General features: G+C 35.7%; 1 protein-coding gene across 1 annotated transcript in view; it reads left to right on the top strand.

Moving 5' to 3' along the window:
* Positions 1–13,549, top strand: part of LOC100535882 (uncharacterized) — a 120,139-nt gene that overhangs the window by 12,080 nt on the left and 94,510 nt on the right. The window contains exon 2 of the mRNA XM_003200473.7: positions 2,782–3,099. Coding sequence (XP_003200521.2) covers positions 2,782–3,099 — 318 coding nt within the window. The remainder of the gene's footprint in view (positions 1–2,781; positions 3,100–13,549) is intronic.

The raw sequence follows: 13,549 nt of genomic DNA, 5'->3' as shown, positions 1-13,549 counted from the left end.
ATTATAATTAATTTTTATTTATTTGACACAAGTAGTGACAGATAAATCATTAGAAAATCACAAAGACTTACAAATAAATAAATGAAATTACAACACTTTATTGCTGTCATTTAACAAAATGTATCAAATTATAGAAATATTACAAAGTAAAAATGACAAATACTGTCAACAGTGGTTAGGGTTAAGATAAGTTTCACCATGAACTAAACTGAACTGTTAATAAAACATGTCTGGTTTCTAAAGGTCTTGTTAATTTAGATGGTTTCGTGCTCTCTTGTGAGAGCACCTCGCTACTTATAAGTATGACACACTGAGGCTTTAAGTCTTTTTTGTCATCAATATATGTAAATCCATACTTTACATATTCAGGGTCGTACCTGCGCTTCGACATATTTGTTGCTATAATTAAGTGAAATTTCACATGTCAAACAGTAGGGTTGTCGTGCAGGCATTTCAAAATAAAAGTCAAAATAAATAAAAAATAAAATTTTTTTTTTTTGAACACACACTCCGGGACTCACTAAAAATGTTCCCGCAACAAACTTTTGGGTCGCGACCCACCAGTTGAGAAACACTGCTTTAGATAATACTTTTCTTTAAAACCTAGTTACTTTCAATGATCTACAATTATTTTAAACATAATTGATAAAAATAAAAATGAATATATTTATTTTATTCATTCAATTTTCTTTTCAGTTTAGTCTCTTTATTAATCAGGGGTCACCACAGCGCAATGAACCGCCAACTTATCCAGCATATGTTTTACGCAGCGGATGCCCTTCCAGCTGCAATCCATCTCTGGGAAACATCCATACACACTCATACTATACGGACAATTTAGCCTAACCAATTTACCTGTACCAAATGTCTTTGGACTGTGGTGGAAACCGGAGCACCCAGAGGAAACCCACATGAACGCAGGGAGAGCATGCAAACTCCACACAGAAACGCCAACTGACCCAGCCGAGGCTCGAACCAGCGACCTTCTTGCTGTGAAGCGACAGCACTACCTACTACCTAGTGTGCACCTACTGTGTCGCCCATAAAACATATATACATTTTAAAACTATAACAAAAAAGAATGAACCGTCTACGCCAAATATATAGGAGTTTATCTGAAATAAAAGAAGTCAATTACCTATAATTTCAAAGTCAGTGCAATGAAACATCAAATTAAGTCAATACTTGCTCACAATCCCTTTTCATTCAAGTAGACAAAAGCAGACAAAACTAAGTCCTATATCCATTGGCTGCAAACGTTTTACTTGACTGTTTACGTCTACTCACGCTGTAAAAAGCTATTAGTTTGCTTTGATTAATCTTGCTTTACCCATTGCTTTTAAAGCAATTTGTTGATTTTGTAAGATAATAGGTTTAAATGAATTGTGTGCATAATTATAAACATTAAGTTAAAAATTAACTTAACTCTTTCAAGTTACAATGGATTTCCTCAATATTTAAAGCCATGGGTTTGCTCACTTTTTTTAAGTAAAGTAACCTATTACTTTTTATAGTGCAGCATCCTTATTTCTGCTCAGAATAAAAAGGATTGAAGTGTGTGTGTGTGTGTGTGTGTGTGTGTGTGTGTGTGTGTTGTGACAGAAAGAGAGATTAATAAAGAAAAGGTAAGAGTAAAAGCAGAAAAGTCTGAATATTTTGATAAAAAAGGACATACCTGTTCCCAGGAGAAAAAAAAAGGAAATAGAAAAAAAGGATGTCACAGTCAGCGGGGGCAAGATATGAGCTGCGTTGTAAATCTGTTCCCTTGGGGAAAAGAGAAAAGAAGAAAAGAGACTATTGATAGAAAGAATGTAAGAGAGTGTTCAGAGGGTTAAACAGAAGGAAGTAGCTCACACAAGGGACGAGGAGACATAAGGAGGTAAATAACCTAAGAGGAGAAGATGGAGATAATAAAGTTAAGTGAGCATGTAGATGAAGAGGGCGATTACAGCAGTGAAGAGGATCATAGCTGTCTTTTCAGACACACAGAGTTTGCTTTGAATCAATGTTATCGTCTGTTCCTTCTGTCTTTATCTGCCTTCAGATACAAAGACTAGTAGAGTCATTATCAGTCAGATGAATAGAGTCTCATGAGGATTGTGTTTGCTTGTGTTGTTTGAAGGTTGTTGGATAAATAATCCACATCTACATGAAGAAAAAAGATTAACATGGTATATTTTTGGTATATTTGGTTTGTTCTGTAGACAATTGAAGAAAAAAATAGCTTAAATGGGCTATGAACCCCAGAGATGGGTTGCGGCTGGAAGGACATCCGCTGCATAGAAACTTGCTGGATAAGTTGGCGGTTCATTCCGCTGTGGCGACCCCGGATTAATAAAGGGACTAAGCCGACAAGAAAATAAATGAATGAATGAATGAATAATAATTCTGACTTCAACTGTGTGTGTGTGTGTGTGTGTGTGTGTGTGTGGCTTAGATTGAGAACCACTGAGTTAAGTACTTCCTTCTGCTTTTACTGCCATTATAAAGGAAAATGATAGCTTTAACATCATAACATATTTAGGCCTCAGCAGCACTATTGAAATTCTCACCTGCATACTAAGAAGGAGGACCAGCCGACATCCAGATGTGATAAACCTGTTTTCAAAAAGCCAATAACTGTGGAGAATATGAACAAGTATCAGAACAGAATTGAAATTCAAAACACCTATGGAGACGGCTGCTGCTGCTGCTGCTGTTTCTCATGTTAATGACTCACTGCCACTTCACTTATTCTGTTTGTTTTCCTTTTATTAACCTTGCTGTTTTAAACTCCCACAGGTTGTGTGTGCAGTGGGCACATTTGAGGTTCAGATTCGGCAGTGGCAGAACCCACAGGGCATTCTCCAGAGCGGACAGTGCTGTGACCCCCAGTCCAGCGGGGGGCAACGCTGCTCGTCAGGCGATCAGTGTGAGACCTTCTTCAAGGCCTGTTTGAAGGAGTACCAGGCTCGGGTTGCACCAACTGGCACTTGCACATACGGCACTGGCAGCACACCTGTCCTGGGTGGAAACTCTCACTCTTTACATCATCATGGAAATGAAGGAAGTGACAGCAGAAATGGGCGAATTGTTATCCCATTTAAATACGCTTGGACAGTGAGTACAAAACTAATTTATTTATCAGCTGAGGTGACAATGTAATTTGTACATCACATGTTGTTGAAAGCTTTAGTAAAGATGTTTGGGTGATGCAGGCTTTTCTGATCTGATACACGGACAATTCTACGTGTTTGAACATATGAGTAGGGTATTTTTCTAAAGGGCAGCTGTCATGTCACCGTTAAACTGTCAACTCAGAATGAAGGTTGAGACAAAATTTTGCTCACATCCCTTCTGAAGACTTTTTATATTTTATTTAATAACTTGTATGTAATAATTAAATATAATTTAATAATTTACAGCTTATTTATTTGTATATCCTTTCTGCTCTCCTATTTATTTGCATTTATTTCCTCTTGCTCCTTGTGGCTTTCCCTTCCTCTGTCTTTGCTTAAGGGAAACATTTATTCTCTTAGCATCACAGAGCAAGTTTGCTTACACTTTTGTTTTTAATCAATCTAAGGAATATGATATTTACTAGTTGTATGTGCTTTTACGATAAAGGGATAGTTCACACAAATGGGAAAATTCTGTCAACATTTGCTCACTGCTTTGTCAACGAACAACACAGAACACATTCATCTTCATAGCTCAATGAATTCATATGTAATGAAAGCAGAGACATTTCTGTCTTTCTATTTAACATTGTTTGTTGTAATTTAGAACAAATAAGTCTCTAGCTGTTTTTTATTTTTCAAAAGAAACAAAAATCTAAATGAATCAGGTGGTTTAAATCTTCTACAGTCAGATGTTAATGGTTTTGCTTAATTAAGCTTCTGATTAGCATATTTTTCCAATCTTCAATTTTTAAAGTAAATGAAAACTTTATTTATTAGAGAATTTTCTGTCACTTTGGTGCGTTTCTCACAACACTAGTGCATTTCTGAACGACAGTTAATGCATTTTTCAAAACAATAAGTACAAACTGCAAAACCTAGCTGATAACCATGCAACAGCGCGTCAAATGCTCAAAATGGATAGTTCATTCCTCAAAAGTAAGTATTGATGTGTCAAAGTGTCAGTGTCATCAAAATGAAAAGTCCTGACACCAATGTTTATAAACAAGATGGCTTTGTCATGGTTTCATTATGATAGTTTACTCTGTAAATTTTTTCAATGCAAAAAAAGTAAGATTTTGGTGACACTTCCTGAAAATGCTCAAGACAGCACTATATACTATTTGCACAGCCGTTTGAAAACTACAGTGAAGTTTGAGATCATTTAGTGCATTTAGTGAGGTATCTGAGTACAAGACACTGAATATGTATGTTTCCCTTTTTTAATGCATTTGCTTGTTGCAATTCTAATTTATTCACAACATTGTGCAAAAAAATGAATACACACTTACAGTTTTTCTCAGTCGCTTTGGTGCATTTCTCACAACATTATTTACATTTGCACAACAGTTAATGCATTTCTCAAAACAATTAATCATTTGTGCACATCCTAGTAGCAGTTTCTCATTCCTTCCAACAAATTGCAAATGCTTTTGGACATGCATCAATTGCTTTCATACAACTCTCTGCTGTTTATAACATTATCATTTGCTTATGTCATGTCAGTCAAAATTAACTAAACTTGTAAATGCTGAATAGTCATTCCAAATAAAACCTATAGTCCTCATTTCATTACTTGAGTCATTACATATAAAAAGGTTGAACTTGTTGTCAAAATCTGTTGAGCAAATTTTATTAAAAAAAAAATTAAATCTTAATGTTCCTGAAAATGTCTTCTAAATTGAACAATTTTCATAAATGATTCGCAGACCTGTGTATGTTGTAGGTTCAGTTCCAATATGTACTGCAATATTGTATGTAGTTGTGCACAGTTCTACCCAAAGGGAATTTATGTTTGTTGTAAAAAAGGGAGTATTTATTCTTGTGCACAATGCTGTGCAGGCATGTGCACACATAGGACTCAACCCTTTTTAGTCTTGGATACAAAGTGCCCTTCCAAAATGATCTGAAAAATGTGCCCCCTCTCCACAACTGTAAACAATACTGCAGGACATATCAGAACTGAACCTACAATACACAGGTCTGTAAATCATTCATGAAATTGTTCAATTTTTAAGACATTTTCAGGAAAATAAAGATTTACATTTTTTAAATAAAATTTGCTAGAAAAATTTTGACAACTAGTTCACCATTTTTGTATATAATGACTTAAGTAATGAAATGAGGACTATTAGTTTTATATGGAATAAGTATTCAGCATTTACAAGTTTAGTTAATTTTGACTGACATGACATAGGCAAATGATAATGTTATAAACAGCAGAGAGTTGTATGAAATCAATTGATGCATGTCCAAAAGCATGTGTTGGAAGGAATGAGAAACTGCTACTATGATGTGCACAAATGACTAATTGTTTTGATAAATGCATTAAATGTTGTGCAAATGTAAATAGTGTTGTGAAGAATGCACCAAAGCCACTGAGAAAAACTGTAACAGAAAAAAAGTGTCCCTAAAAAGCTTGTGGATCAACAGCGTGAGCAGGGGTGTTTTTAGGATTTTTATTTTAGGGGGGCTCAGCTCCTTATAAGGTAAAAAAATAAAAATAAAATAAGTAAAAAAAAATATATATATATATACCGATAACAATTTATTGATAAACACACCTCGTTCTCTCGCTGTCCACGGCTGTGGTTTGCTGATTGAATGTAAAACAAAATTAGGGGAGGAGTCGAATTCTGCCACCAATTTTTTATCAAATTTAAAGGGGAATAAGGTGATAATTTAGTCTACAGTTTATGAGCTAATCAAAAAAAGGTTTAAGGGGGGCTGAGTAGAAATATAGGGGGCTACAGCCGCCCTTAAATAGGCCTACCAACAACCATGAGTGTAAGTGCAAAGGCAAGATCATTCCCATCACCCCACAACAGTGCTTGGCTGAGATTGACTCTCAGAAATTGGAATTTGGGATGTGAAGGGAAGCTGATTAGGCTATTTAGGCATAGTTTTTGGGACCTTTTACTCATGACTTCATTAACTGAAGTTTAAGACAGGATCATTTTTATATTTCCATGCAACACATCGGGTTTTACTGCTGCCAATTTTACAAGTTTACATGTTTAGCTAATACAATATATTAAAATACATGCAACCTATAATAAATAGAGAGACAGAAATTTCTTGGTTTCTTCAAAAGTATACACCTTCATTTGTGCTTTTGAAGATGAATGAAAGTTTGAAATTATATGATGTTTAGCAAATGATGACAGCATTTTTATTTTTGGATCCCATGTCTGTCCCTTGTACAACTAGAATAATTGATTTGCTTCTATGCACCTGCAGCACATTTTGATCACACCTTTAATGTGCTTTCCAATTTTATTGACTTGCTGATATGGAAGTTTTCACTTCACCTTGATCTGACCTCAGTGGCATTACGCTGAGCATATGGAGGTAGAAATGCAGGCCAACTGTCGTTGAGATTGTAGACATGCTGTGCCAGGAGTCTTTAGTGAACCTTGCTGTGAGCACTGCGGTCAGTGTTTGGCTTTCTCTAGCCTGGCTCTTTAAACTGATTACACACTCATTGATTAGAGTGGATAGATCGAGTGTGTGTGAGAGAAAGAGAGCAAAAGATGAAGCTAAAAGATTGTAGCACTGCCTTTTGCTTTTAATTTTATGAACTGGTGTCTGGCTGGAGATAAGAATGTCTTTGTAACAATATTTGTATTGTTCTGGTCTGCTAATTTGACAAGCTGGTTTAATGCTTTGTATATTAGCATTTAGTGTTTCAGTGTCTCTCCATTTGTTTGTTCAAATAAAAAAAAATCCTTACCCCTCAAATACATTTAGCAAAAAAAAAAGTGTGTGCTTGTAAAAAAAACTGTGTAAAACTCTGTAATCGCCCTGATAATATATGCAACTGAAACTGACACAAAGAAACTCATGCGGGTCCAAGGCAAAACAATGTTTCCACTCAGTGCTGCCCCTACTTGTCTTTTAATGCTAAATGTAATGGTTAAATTACATTAAGATGAAAAAAAAAAAACAAGGTGGTGATTTGAATAATTTAATCTTGTGTAGTCAACTAAGGTGTTCAGTGTTGACTAGTAGTACCATTGATCTGTACCTTTTAGTCGACTAGACTCAAATCTTCAAATGCCATCCATTCATCCATCCATCCATCCATCCATCCATCCATCCATCCATCCATCCATCCATCCATCCATCCATCCATCCATTCATCTATCCATCCATCCATCCATCCATCCATCCATCCATCCATCCATTCATCTATCCATCCATCCATCCATCCATCCATCCATCCATCCATCCATCCATCCATCCATCCATCCATCCATCCATCCATCCATCCATCCATTCATCTATCCATCCATCCATCCATCCATCCATCCATCCATCCATCCATCCATCCATCCATTCATCTATCCATCCATCCATCCATCCATCCATCCATCCATCCATCCATCCATCCGCTATCAGCTGATCATCTGAGACCTTGGCATTCCTCTAGGGTGACAGCTTTTCACTCCTGCCACACTGCGAAGGAAACTCATATCGGCCACTTGTATCTGAGATCTTGTTCTTTTTTGGTCTGCATTACTGCTGTCACTGCACCAATGCACCTGTCAATCTTATGTTCCATCTTTCCTTCACTTGTGAAGATACTTTAACTCATTCATCTGGTGTAAAGACTCGCCTCCAACCTGGAGATAGCAAGCCATCTTTTCCAGTTGAGCATCTGGCCTCTGACTGGTGCTGATTCCCATCCTGGCTGTGTCACACTCTGTATCAAACTGTCCCTGTGCATGCTGAAGGTCCAGCTCCAGTGGAACCACCTGGACAACACATTCTGCAAATAGCAAAGCCCAAGTTTAGCCCAAGGCTGTACCTAGAAATTCAGTCCATAAAAATAATGACCACAACAGACATACCTGTCAACCCTCCCATTTTTCCCGGGATTCTCCCGTATTTTACAGTTCTATCTCGCTATCATCCCGTAAAGGTATGTTCATATATTTCTCTCGTATTTTCAGTCTTTCTCTGAAGAGTGGCAAACAAACATTAAAGAGTCGATCTTTGCTACATGCAACCCATACCGCTGAACCACCCTTCCCTTAAATGTGAGTCTGTTCTGTGCTTTCACTTTGTTTAGGCATGAAAACACTTTGAAGTATAATTACTCTTAATAATTATTCTTTTATATCACATTTTACCTGTTTTTATGTTTTGTTTTGTTTTTACACATTTTTATTATTTGTTTTTATTTTTATTTTACTTGTTTCTTTTATTCTCGTTTATGTAAAGCACTTTGAATTGCCACTGTGTATGAAATGTGCTATATAAATAAACTTGCCTTGCCTTGCCTTGCCTATAAAAATGGCGGGATCCCTTTCTATTTCATTACAGGTGCAGTCTCCCCTTCATATGCAATCCTCAAAACAGTCATATAGTGGTCTGTGGTAGTGACTGTCAGCTGACAGGCTCCATAGTGATAAATAGACACTGTTTCCCAAACGGATTCTCTTCACGCGAATTGAAGCTGAGCGAAAGTCTGAGTTTTGGGTGCTTGATTAAACAGACATATACACATAATTAACAATATTAATATCTAAAGATGTCGATCTTTGTGGGTTTTTTCAAACACAAATAATTTTGTCCTAAATAAGCATAAAAAGTTAGGAAAGCAATCGAATGCTTTCATTACAATGATGTGTTTATTTTTAAAGTGACACCTCTGTTATTTAATGTAATCAAACAAATAAAAATCTTAATAAATGAGAGTTTCATTCGCTGCTCTTTAATCAGAATGTGTAAGTTATACAGTGAAGAAAAGATTAATAAGATTTGATAGCTTGATTATATTTTATTATAATAGCTATTAATTTGAATGAGTTAACTGTTTGCTAATTTATTTGCTGATGATATGCTATGTATTGTTTCTTTTGTAAATAATAATAATAATAATAATAATAATAAAACATATTACTGACCATTTAACTGTTTATTTACAATGAGCATATTTAGTAATGTGGGGATTTTTTTTAAAGGGGGGTTGGGGGAATACCTTATTATGGTGGGCATATCCCTTATTTTCACATCCCAATGTTGACAGGTATCAACAGAGAACAAAACATAACATCTCTAAATGCATTTGTAAAATGTCAAAATTCTTACACTGTAAAAAGTGATTAGTTATTTTATGTAAAAAAATGAGTAAACTCATTGTAACTTTAAACTGTCAAGTTGACTTACCTTAAAATTATAATTATGCACACAATTAATACACTAAATTTTAAGGCAATGGATTACAATTGCAATTTACAAATTACATCCTTTTTATTTGTAAAAAGGTTTATTTACAAATATTTTATTTCATGATACTAGTTTAGGTACCTTTTTATTGTTTTATCGATGAATAATGATGCTTTTATATCTTTTAACCCTACTCCAAACCCAAACATAACTGTTGTACTGTGACTGTGTTAACATGGACATCAGTAATCGTATTATTTGCTTTAATCTAATCAAGAGAATAATAAGACTAAGGTCTTTACATGAGTTGCTTTTTACTTTCATGATCCCGTTTTACATGTTATAGCACATCATTTAATTAACGTCATTGCGTTATCCGCATCTCATCCAGAGTTTCATGTAATTTCGGGTGTTTTATTTTTAATTTGTCAACTTCACCTGCAGTTTGGCACTTTCACTTTCATTCACAAACATTTCATGCACGCCTTCCGTAACAAACGAGATATTGGATGCAACTATGAACGGCTGGAAGAGTTATGTTTTAATGGAAGTTCATACCGAGTGCTGAATGGATCTGCATTTCACGATGCAGGTGTCTGTGGTCTGCACTGACTCGGTAGGTGCGAAGAGTGTCAAACAGCCGCGTGTATGTGTGTGTGTGTGTGTAGACTATCCTGTTGCAAAACGCTGCGAAAAGTTCTACATGACGGTAATAAGTCGATTAAGGTGTTTACATGTCTGTAATGCACTTCAATAATGTGACTAAAATTGGCATACTTCACACGTCTTAATTCGATTTCTCTTTAGTTTGATTATGACCTTAATCTGATTAAAGTAATAAAAAAATCATTGTTTACTGGTTAACTCTAAATCAGAGTATTATCTTAATCGCATTAAAATCGAATTATTGGTGTCCATGTAAACCATAATAGACTGGAATGCAAATTTCTGTAATAAGATAATAAGTTGATAATCAGAATTGTTTTCCCAAAGATGGGTTGCGGCCGGAAGGGCATCCGTTGCGTAAAAATGTGCTGGATAAGTTCACGGTTCATTCCGCTGTGGCGACCCCGGATTAATAAAGGGACTAAGCTGAAAAGAAAATAAATGAATGAATGAATGAATAATCCGACTCGTCTAAATCCATCCAAAACCATTTTCTCAACATATGTACATTATAAAGAAAATTGTTATAAATATAATCACAATAATTTATTGTAAAAAAGGTCAATCGCAGTATCAGAAGTAATCCAAACGACAGTGTATTACAATCGTAGTTCTGTTAAGTACAATGTGTAAATCTTAATCTCGAAAGATTTAGATTTGCTCTTCAGTGTTTGGACTTTCAGCAGTGCAAATCAAACCACACTGAACTGAACTAAACTGAAGTTTAACTCTGAAAACCGGACTTCCACAGTTTCAATCCACTATAATCTTCTATGTTAAGCTGCTTTGACACAATCTACATTGTAAAAGTGCTATAAAAATAAAGATAAATTGAATTGAATTGAATTGAAAGCATCCATTTATAAATGAATTAATCAGTAAGTTTATAGTTGCTGCTGAGAATGGAGAGATGGTGGTTGCTAAATAAAGGCTTGAATTGTGGTTCTGTTTTAAACATGTGGATTACAGCACACTAATAAAATTAATTCATTTGTCATTTATTATAGTTCTATTGGCAGTCATATCATGACTTAAAAAAAAAAAAATTGTATCCCACATCGAACAAACCCAACATTATTAAACAACATGTTATGGTTACAGTAAATGATTCCAAACATGTTATTGATTTTACTGTTTTAAAGTATAGTCATTGTTTTCCGTCATTTAGAACAGAATAAAATCTAGTGTTCAGTAAACTGATTGAAAACATAATGCCATTGATATGACAACAGTGAGGTTGCTCATACTCATATAACTGACCACACAGTTGTTTTCAGTATGTCAGTATTGTAAATTAATATATCACTATTGTACATTTCAGTGTCTATGCAAATATGAGAAAATGTACATTTGGTAGAACTACACATAAAATTCATTCGAATGCACATGAAATCATGTTGTTCATAGCAACATTGTACCAAACCATATTCGTTGGTGGGAGTGAATTAAAGAATTTTTACTCACCATTACAGTCTTATTTATTGAGCTCTCACAAAAGCGACATCACAATTACAACCACGCTGCCAGTGAAAATAGTTGAGTTACAATGTCACGGACCACAGAATTGGTTTTCGATTGGTTAATTCAAAACTGCTCTTTATAATTTACATCTTGTTTATTTATATATGCTCTCCACTGTGCTCCCATTTGCGTTTATTTTCTCTGCGGTCATTGTCTTGACTAGAAAACAAGTCTTTCTTATTCTCCCACTGTGTCTGGTCATTTTCTTTCTCTTTCTTATGAGAAACATGCTTATTCTCTTTTATTTTCCAGACTGGTTGACCTCACTATATTTTACTGCCTGTAGCAAAGAAGCAGACACTATCACTACAAATAACCCATTAATCGTTAACTTAAAAGCAAATGTTTAATTAGACTACTGTGATTTAATACTGGCATGGTTTTTATGAAAGAATTTCTCATATGTATTAAAAGAAAACAGAACCATCAAGACAAGAGATGCCCAAGGCCCCCAAAGACGAAACCAACTCTCTTTTTTTTGCCTTGTGGTTGAGATCAGGAATGTCTTGCCACTATGCTAACTCATCACACATAATGCTAATCTTATGATCTGATTCTGAAGGGAGGGGTGGGGGTTGAATATCAAACTCTTAGATGAGTCACAGAAAGTCCAAATAAAAGAAAGAAGATTCTCATGACCCACATCTCTCTCATGTAAAACCTTACAATACACTCTTGCTGTAATTATGTCTTCCATGGCGCTGCATTACAACCAGCTCCAGGCCTCAGAATCCCTTCATAGTCATTTGTTGGCTGTCTGAGAATGATAGGACAATACAAATAGGGTTTGCTGGCTTATGTATCTTTGACTGTTTTGGTGCTTTTCCACTGCATGCTATGGTTTGGTTAGTCTCATATCTGAGGGGTTTTTCATTGTGAACTGTGCTTACCCAGAAGACACATAACGTCATAAGATGTTAGTTTTAGGTTAGATTTAGGTCGCCAGCATCTAAGGACAATGTTATTTTGACGTCCCATAACAACGTAAAATGACGTTGATATTTTGTTGATTTTAGGTTGTGTTGGAAAGTGACCAAAAGCCAACATTGAGCCAACATCTTTAACCAATGTCATTTTAATGTCAAATACTGACATTTATTCATCAGGGGCCTCATGTGCGAAGACTTGTGTTGAAAAAACATTGCATATGCAAAAAGCTGTAAATGTGCATACGCAGTAAAAAATTCAACTGTATGAAACACTGCGAACGCCGAGTCACACGCATATTCTCTTTGTACATCCGAATGAACGTGAAGCTGAGCGCAACATGCACGAGCGCAAAACCCCTCCCTGCCTCCTCCCCTATATGAATATGCTAATGACCCTACTTTGGCAAACCCTACGAAAAAGCAATGGCAAAAGCAAGCAGAAAGAGAAACTTTGAACATAATGTGAATTGGAGGTGCTGCTTTCGAAGGTAGATCGGAGAAAAACTGTGTTATTTGCAAGTTTGTCCTCCTGAATTAATAACAAAAGGTGGGAGAGTTTAGCTGACGTGGTTAACACAGTTGTGTCTGAACATCGCACTGAGTGGATTAAAAAAGAAATAGTGTGATGTAAAGGTGCAAAGTTTAATAGCGTCTTTAACAGCGTGAGTGGCGTAGCTCGTAAAACACGTAGCAACATGTTTTGACATGTTTGGGCATGAACTCGGTTTGAATCCAGCGTCTGCTGAACTCATACTTCTTTTTTTCCCCCGCTACATATTAGATTTTGCCTACTTTTCATCACAAGGAAGACAATTAGGAATAATTAATTAGTCTGTGCATCTTATTTTATTTGCACATTTATTAAATGGAAATGTTTCTGATTCACGTATGCAAATTCATCTTCAGATGGCGCCTTTATAGCAATGTGTGTGCAGTAGATCACTCCGATTACATTGAGCAAACCGGCGACAGCTGCAAGTTGCGCTTTAATATTTGGCTGGTCAACTGCATGGTATGGAAACCTTATATACCTGCTAGACATGCGGATGATCCCGTCTCATACAGCTGCCATTGCATGGCTCAAAGACACTTTGTAGTGTC

This window comes from Danio rerio, chromosome 18 (genome assembly GCF_049306965.1).
Source record: "Danio rerio strain Tuebingen ecotype United States chromosome 18, GRCz12tu, whole genome shotgun sequence".
In the NCBI taxonomy this organism is placed as follows: domain Eukaryota; kingdom Metazoa; phylum Chordata; class Actinopteri; order Cypriniformes; family Danionidae; genus Danio; species Danio rerio.
The sequence above is the reverse complement of the archived record's forward strand: the minus strand, read 5'-3'. Positions and strand labels throughout refer to the sequence as shown.